The sequence below is a fragment of the Cebus imitator genome, unplaced genomic scaffold (genome assembly GCF_001604975.1).
Source record: "Cebus imitator isolate Cc_AM_T3 unplaced genomic scaffold, Cebus_imitator-1.0 Scaffold375, whole genome shotgun sequence".
In the NCBI taxonomy this organism is placed as follows: domain Eukaryota; kingdom Metazoa; phylum Chordata; class Mammalia; order Primates; family Cebidae; genus Cebus; species Cebus imitator.
Window position 1 is genome coordinate 810,696 of NW_016107690.1, and position 8,653 is coordinate 819,348.

Below are 8,653 nucleotides of genomic sequence, written 5' to 3' on the forward strand. Positions count from 1 at the left end.
TTTTAGTAGAGACAGGATTTCACCATCTTGGCCAGGCTGGTCTTGAACTCCTGACCTTGTGATCTGCCTGCCTTGGCCTCCCAAAGTGCTAGGATTATAGGCGTGAGCCACCTCGTCCAGCCTATTTTATTTTTTTGAGACTGAGCCTTGCTCTGTCGCCCAGGCTGGAGTGCAGTGGCGCGATCTCGGCTCACTGCAACCTCTGCCTCGGTTCAAGCAATTCTCCTGCCTCAGCCTCCCAGTTTTTTATTTTTTATTTTAGAGATGGGGGGGAGACCGGTCTAGAACTCCTGGTCTCAGGTGATTCTCCTGCCTTGGCCTCTCAGAGGGCTGGGATGACAGAAGGGCACCTCACTGGGCCTTGGTGACTCTTTTTATTTCTATTTTTAAAATTTCTTTTGAGACAGGGTGTCCCTCTGTCACCCAGGCTGGAGTGCAGTGGTGTGACCACAGCTGGTTGCAGCCTCAAAGCCCTGGGCTCAAGGGATCCTCCCACCTCAACACCCCCTAGTAGTTGGGACTGCAGGCGCCTGCCAAGCCTGGCTAATTTTTGTATCTTTGTAGCGATAGGGCTTCACTAATGTGCCCCAGCTGGTCTGGAACTCCTGGGTTCAAGGGTCCTCCTGCTTTGGCCTCTCAATGTGCTGGGATTACAGGCGTGAGGCACCACATCTGGCCCACCCTTCTTTTTTTTTTGAGACAGAGTTTTGTTCTGTCACTCAGGGCTGGAGTGCAGCCGCCCGAGTAGCTGGGACTACAGGCACGCGCCACCATGCACAGTTAATTTTTTGTATTTTTAGTAGAAACGGGGCTTCACCATGTTGGCCAGGATGGTCTCGATCTCTTGACCTCGTGATCCGCCCGCCTCGGCCTCCCAAAGTGCTGGGATTTCAGGCGTGAGCCACCGCGGCCGGCCCGGCCCACCCTTCTTAACATATTGCAGTTATATTTGTGAGTTTCCCCTGTGCACACAGTGGCAGGGGGCCTGGGCCGGGCCGGGATGTGGGAGCCATCTCAGCTCAGCCCCTGCAGCAGGGATCGCGAGGGGGTGGCTCTGAGGCTGACGGTCCCCAGGGCAGGGTGCAGGGAGGAGGGACTCCCCCAGTTAATTGTTACACAGGTCCAGAGTCTGGCCTCCCGGAGGGGGAGCGATGGGGCAGGAGCTGGCAGGGGAGGGCAGGATGCCCAACCAGGTGTTGCCAGGGGCGGGCCCTGCTCCCGGGTCTCTGGCATCCCCCGCCCCGGACCGCCTGCGCCTTATCTCGGGGCGGCAGGGCCTCACCCACACCAAACCTGTGGAGGCCGACCCGGAACGCCGCTGGCTGGCTGATGGCTCGCTCGACCGTCATGGAGATCCTGGGGTCCCTTCTGGTGCTGGAGTTTCTGCTCCTCTCCCCGGCAGAGGCCCAGCAGAGTAGGTGCAGGGGGGCGGGAGGGGGCGTCGTGGGGTGGGGGAGTTGGTCAGGGGGTCACCATCGCCCAACTTTCCACGGCGAGAAAGAGGAGAGGGGGCAGGAAGAAGAGGAAGGGTGGGTGGGAGGCCCTCCTCAGCGCCTTGCAGTCCGCCGGGCTCTGCCCGCCTCTGTAAGGGCCCGAGCCCTTCTCCTCTGAACACACCAGGCTGAGACCCCTTGAGCTGGCCGGCTCTGAGTTCCGGCCTCCTCACTAGTCCCTCCCCATCCGAGTCCCCTCTTCCTTTGTAAATCCCGCCTCCTCACTCCTCCTCCTTTATAAACCCCACCCGAGTCCCTCCTCTGCTGTAAACCCCTCCCCTCTGACCTCCTCCTTCTTTACCATCCCCCTCCGTTATAAGTCCCTTCCCCCGGGACCCTTCCCCTCATAAGCCCCTCCCCTCTAAGCACCTCCTTTTTATAAGCCCCCCCCGAGACCCCCCTTTTTATAAGCCCCTCCCCCTCTCAGACCACCTCTCTCTTTATAAGCCCCTCCCCACTGCGCTCCCCCTTTTTTTTTTTCCTTTGAGACAGAGTTTGCTGTTTCCCCAGGCGCCAGGCTGGAGTGCAGTGGCGCGATCTCGGCTCGCTGCAACCTTTGCCTCCCGGCTTCAAGCAATTCTCCTGCCTCAGTCTCCCAAGTAGCTGGGACTACAGGCGCACGCCACCACGCCCATCTAATTTTTGTATTTCTAGTAGAGACGGGGGCTTCACCATGTTGGCCAGGATGGTCTCGATCTCTTGACCTCGTGATCCACCCGCCTCGGTCTCCCAAAGTGCTGGGATTACAGGCTTGAGCCACCGCGCCCGGCCTCTTTCTTTTTTTTTCTTGAGACAGAGTTTCGCTCTTGTCACCCAGGCTGGAGTGCAGTGGCGCGATCTCGGCTCACCGCAACCTCCATCTCCCGGGTTCAAGCAATTTTCCTGCCTCAGCCTCCGAGTAGCTGGGACTACAGGCGTGCGCCACCATGACCAGCTAATTTTTGTATTTTTTAGTAGAGACGTGGTTTTACCATGTTGACCAGGATGGTCTTGATCTGTTGACCTCATGATCCACCCGCCTCGGCCTCCCAAAGTGCTGGGATTACAGGCGTGAGCCACCGCGCCCGGCCAAGCCCCTCTTTCTCATTCATCCTCCTCTATAAACTCCTCCCTGAGCCCCTCCCATGAGTCCTAGTGTTGTAAACCCCATCCCCGGAGACTCTTCTTCACAAGCCCCTCCCCATCTGATGGCCCCGCCTCCTTCATAAGCCCCTCCTTCTCTGAGCTCCTCCTCCTCTATAAGCCCCGCCCCGAGCCCCTCCTTTGTCATAAGCCCGTCCCACTGTGCCTTTCTGCCTTATAAGCCCCGCCCCTTCTGAGCCCTTTCTCATTTGCAAACTCCGCCCCCTCAGAACCCACCTTCATTTATAAGCCCCTCCCCTCTCTGGGTCCTCAGCCTCCCTCCCACTCTGGTAAGGTACCCTCTCCCCTCTCTAAACCCCCCACCCCGCTAAGGCATCCCGATCTCTGAAGCTCCATTCCTTTCCAAGATCCCCTCTGTCTGAGCACCCCAGTGCCCTCTCTCCTTGCTAGGGTGGTGGGGGGATGGGGGTCCTCTGCCCTGTCCTTCCTCTGAGTCAAACCTCCCTGACCTCCTGCAGCCACGGAGCGTCGCCTGAAGCCGTGGCTCGTGGGCCTGGCCGCAGTGGTCGGCTTCCTGTTCATCGTCTATGTGGTCCTGTTGGCCAACCGCGTCTGGTGTTCCAAAGTCAGGTGGGCGCCAGCCCCGACCCCGCTGCCCCCACGGCCCTGCCCAAAGCGCTGACCCCGTCCCCAGCTTCCAAAATGTCTCTGGTCCCTGCATCACCAGCCTAGATGTCCCAATGTCTCCCATTTCCCTGCTGCTCCTCGGAACCCCTACTCTCAGAGCCCAGACGCCCGGCCTGCACCTGCCCCTCTCCCCCAGAAAACCAGCCCGGCAGCCCACCCCTTCTTGCATTCTGGGGTTCATGAGCCCCGGCTGGGAGGTTGCGACAGAGGCTGAGGCTGTCACACCACCTCCTTCCCTTTACCCCCTCCCACCCTTTTCTTTATCTCTGCAGGGCTGAGGATGAGGAGGAGGTCACATTCAGAACAGAGTCCAACATATACCAGGACCTGAGGTACTATGCATGAGGGTGTCAGGGGTCTCTGTGAGCCCCTCCTCCGGGCGGGGGAACAGGTGTGCACAGAAGACCTGACTCTCCCCACTCCCTCAAACACCTTCCTGCCCCGGGGCCTCCAACGGTCCTGTACCTTCTGGTGGCTCCTCTCCTCCTCCCCTCGTCCCCGCTCAGGGGTTTCTGGCCTGGCCACCAGCCTTCCTGACACCATCCTCTGGCCCCACGTCTGATTCATGCTTCTCACCAGCAGAACCGCCTCAGTCGCTCACTAACTTCGAGACATTACGTGGGGCTTTCCAGTTGTGTAGGCAACTTCACTTTGGTCCTGCCTGTGTCCTCATACCCAGCACGGGGCCTGGAACACAGGAGGTGCCTAAAAAACGCCTGTTGAAGAAGAGTGTGGTATAGGGTTGTGTAGGCATCTGTACAATGCCCAGGTGTGGGCGGCCCACCTCGACTCAGTGTCTCCTACGACTTCCGACTACCTCCTAACACAAGGGTTCCAACAGACGGCTCAGGGATGCAGACGCCCATCACTCGTCCACCCACCCACCATCCATCCACCCGTCACCCCCACTCATCCACCCATTCACCCGCCTCCATCACTCACCATCCATCACCCATCACCCACTTATCCACTCACCCATCCACCCATTCACCCACCCATCCATCCCTCACCATCCATCACTCCCCATCCATCCACCTGCCACCCACTCATCCATCCACTCACCCATCCACCCACCCATCCATCCCTCAACATCCATCACTCACCATCCATCCACCTGCCACCCACTCATCCACCCACTCACCCACTCACCCATTTACTCATCCATCCATCCCTCACCATCCATCACTCACCATCCATCACCCATCACCCACTCATCCACCCACTCACCCATCCATCCATCAACCACCATCCATCCACTCATCACTCACTCATCCACCCACTCACCCACTCACCCATTCACCCACCCATCCATCCCTCACCATCCATCACTCACCATCCATCACCCATCACCCACTCATCCACCCACTCACCTATCCATCCATCACTCATACATCCATCATTCACCCACCATCCATCACCCATCCACTCACCCACTCATCTGCTCACACACCCATCCACCTACCCACCCGTCTATCCATCACCCATCCATTCACTCACTCGTCCACCCACACACCCATCCATCCACTGACCCATTTATCCCTCCATTCATCCCTCCATCCATCCATCCACCCACCCACCCACCCATCCACCCATCCATCATGGGCTGGGGGCTCTGTCTTGGGCAAAGGCTTGGGGACAGGAGTAGGAGAGTGGGAGCTGGGAGGTGACCAGCCTGGCTGGGAGATTCTCATCCGAGTTCAAGATGTGCCTGAGAGGAGGACCCGAGTGGTGGCTTTGTCTAAGATCTGGCTCAGCCCCAGTAAAATGTGATTCCTACTCCCAGGATGTGTACGGAGGATCTGGCTCCCACCTGTCTAGCTGTACCTGTAGCTTCCTTTCTGCCTTGTTCATTCCTCCATCCACCCACCCAACTGTCTGCCTATACATTCATCTATTGGTCTGCCTGTGCAGTCCTCACCCTCCAACCACCCATCCATCAGTCCACCTACCCATTAGCCCATTGATCCATCCACCCACTTACAGTCTCATTTATCCTCCATCTACCTATCCACTGATACGTCGTTCTCTTCTTCCTCCAATTCATCCACTCATCTACCTATTAATCTGTCCCTCCCTCTATGCAACCATCAGTTCTCCTAACTCTTTATCTACTCATCCGCCCATCCACCTATACATTAGTTCAGTGATCTACACATCCATCTATATTCCCATTCTCATCCTCCATCCACCCATCCACTGATCCATCATTCTCTCCTTCCTGCAATGTATCCATTTATCTTCCAATTCATTTATCCAACCTCCATTCACATAACTACTCTCTATTCATCCATCCATCCACCCACCCATCCATCCATCATCCACCCACCCATTCATTCATACACCCACCCATTCACCCATCCACCCACCCACCCATTCATTCATCTACTCATCCATCCATCCATCCATCCTTCCTTCCAACCACTTACCCATTTATCCATTCACCCATTCATCTATACCCCCATCCTTCCCATCCACCCATTCATAATCCATCCATTCACCCACTATCCACCCACCCATCCACTCATTTACCCTTCTATCCCCCAACTTCTTTACCCACCTACCCATGTATTCATCCATCCATCAAGCAATTTAGTCTTTTTTTTTTTTGAGATGGAGTCTTGCTCTGTCACCCAGGCTGGAGTGCAGTGGCGTGATCTCAGCTCACTGTAACCTCCACCTCCCGGGTTCTTGCAATTCTCCTGCCTCAGCCTCCCGAGTAGCTGGGACTACAGGCGCCCACCACCACTCCCGGCTAATTGTTTTTGTATTTTAGTAGAGACGGGGTTTCACTGTGTTGCCCAGGCTAGTCTCAAACTCCTAAGCTCAGGCAATCTGCCCGCCTCAGCGTCCCAAAGTGCTGGGATTACAGGCGTGAGCCATCGTGCCTGGCCCGCAATTGAGTCTTAGTTGCGATGATGATAGGCAGCATGAACCTCTATATCATCTGCCCAGCCACGGCCCCCAGCCTGAGAAGCAGCCTCCTTCCCCAGGGGTAAACTGAGTCCCAAGAGGCAACAGGGGCCCTTTGGCTTCTCTCCATCCATCTAACCCTCCATGGAGCAACTGAGTCTTAGTTGCTGTCTTTGTGAAATGGAAATTGTGAGGCTGCATAGTCTGGGTTATTTTGAAGATTCACTGAGATACGCTTGTAAAACACATCACATGGGCTGGCTCAAATGAATAGTCATTAAATAGGAATGATTCTGTTTCTTATTATGGTTTGGGGCCTTTGTATCCCTACAGTGAAGACAAGAGTGAGAAGAAGGATACCAAGGAGAAAGGGGAGAAGAAGAAGAAGAAGGAGAAAAAGGCAGCCAAGGAAGGAGAGAGCAACTTGGGACTGGAGCTGGAGGAAAAAGAGCCCCAAGACCACGAGAGAGCAAAGAACACAGCCATGTAGATTCCTGGCTGCTTCTTCCAGGCAGTCCCCCAGAGATGCCTCTTCTGCCCCCTGCAAGCAACGCCCTGGTGTTGAAGCCAGTGAAAGGACTCCATCTGGGATTCAGAATGCCGTGTTCTCAAGTGAAGGAGGCATGGATCCCACCCCACCGCCTTCCATGGGGGCTCTCTGGGCATCATGTGGTTTTCATGCCCCCCTCTTCCTGAGCTTAGTCCCTGCCTGGTGATTCTTCCGATGCTTGGAGAACATCCCTGGTTGAGGAGACACCTGCAATTCTCCGCAATCTCATGGCTCCACCTGCTTCTACCCACTGCCTGATTTCTCTTCTCTCTGCCTGATGTCTCCTGGCCAGAACTTCCCCTCTCCCATGCAGCCGCTGTCCGTCAAGGGCTGCCTCCTGATGGCCTGGATTAAAGAATTCCTAAGAGCCCTTTGGAAGGGCTCCTGTCATCTCTTGGGACTCAGTGTACCTCTGGGGAAGGAGGCTGCTTTTGGGGCTGGAGGTGATGGCTGGGCGGATGATATGGGTGCTCAGGCTGCGCAGGTGCCCAGATGCCCTGGGCAGATTAAACACTCCCCCGCCAATCTGGTTTCTGCTGTCCTGAGCCCTGGACTTTGTGCCCTGAGCGCCGTCTCCAGGGAAATCTTTGCTCCTTCCCCCACCCCCAATCGTGTTCTCGGGCACGTGGCTTTGTTCCTGGGAACTGGACCCTGGAGGGTGGGGGTGTCCCAGGGCTCTGCAATATCTTGGAAAGCGACTAGCACTTCCTTTCCCAGTTTCTGTTCTCCCTCCAGGCCCTGGACCTTGCCCTCAACAATGACCATTTCTCTTTTTTTTGAGATGGAGTCTCCCTCTGTTGCCTGGGTTGGAGTGTAATGGTGTGATCTCCGCTCACTGTAACCTCCACCTTCTGGGTTCACGCGATTCTCCTGCCTCAGCCGGGCCACAATTACCATTTCTTTCTTTTTTATTATTTTCTCTTTTTATTGTATTTTACTGTTTTTTTTTTTAAAGAAACGGGGTTTCGCCGTGTTAGCCAGGATGGTCTCAATCGCCTGACCTCGTGATCCGCCCGCTTTGTCCTCCCAAAGTGCTGGGATTAAAGGCATGAGCCACTGCACCCGGCTGCGTTTGGAATTTTTTTGCAGGGGTATTTTGGGTTGTCACAAGCCTGCCCCCCTTTTAGGATGGGGAGCCAGGGGTGACCAACCCAACTGCCTGCCGTGCTGGGGCGGCCCCCAACTCCTAGCCAGGAATCGCATCACCCGGGGGGGCAAGGATTGGACATGACGGAGGCTTTCCTTGAGATCCAGGGGCAGGCTGAGTCTCCACCCCGGCCCACTCCAGCTGAGACCCCCTGAACTGGGCTCAACCCCCGCTCTACAGGAAACCTCCTCTGAGAAAGGAGCTGGGAGGGGGGAGGTGCGTGGGGTCCCCGGTCTGCCCACAAGGGGGCGCCAAAACCTCGGTGCTGAGGGCAGCAGGGGCCACCCAAGTTGGGAGTGGGACTTGGGAAGGGGCCTCGGACCCCCCATCCTCGATGTCCTGAGTGCCTGTCACTGGGGAGTAGTGTGGGGCCGTGTATCTGTGTGTTGGCAAGGACGCACTGTGCCTGCTGCCCTGTCAATGCACCTTAACTCGCTTTTTGTGCCTCAGTTTCCCCATTTGCAAAAAAGGATCGTCCCTGCCTTGCGGTCTTGTGGGTAGGATGGAAGGAGCCCATGGGGCAAAGAGAGTTTTCCTGGCCCATCCTGGGGTATCTTGGGGTTTTGGATGGGGGACAGGACGGAAGGCACCAGCTCAGCCCTCCAAGAAATGGCCTCTCACGCTTTTTGTTTTCTGAGCCAGGGTCTTGCTGTCACCCAGGTTGGAGTGCAGTGGCTCGATCTTGGCTCACTGCAGCCTCTACCAACCAGGCTCAAGCGATCACCTCCACCTCCCAAGTAGCTGGGATTACAGCAATGCACTACCATGCCTGGCTTTTTTTTT

General features: G+C 56.3%; 1 protein-coding gene across 1 annotated transcript; it reads left to right on the forward strand.

Moving 5' to 3' along the window:
• The first annotated feature begins 832 nt into the window (after positions 1 to 832).
• SMIM24 (small integral membrane protein 24) lies at positions 833 to 7,253 on the forward strand. The gene is made up of 4 exons (XM_017507431.2): positions 833 to 1,414; positions 3,095 to 3,206; positions 3,536 to 3,595; positions 6,507 to 7,253. Exons 1-4 carry the CDS (start codon positions 1,330 to 1,332, stop codon positions 6,661 to 6,663), a joined length of 414 nt encoding a protein of 137 aa, XP_017362920.1. The 5' UTR covers positions 833 to 1,329; the 3' UTR covers positions 6,664 to 7,253.
• Positions 7,254 to 8,653: the final 1,400 nt, after the last annotated feature.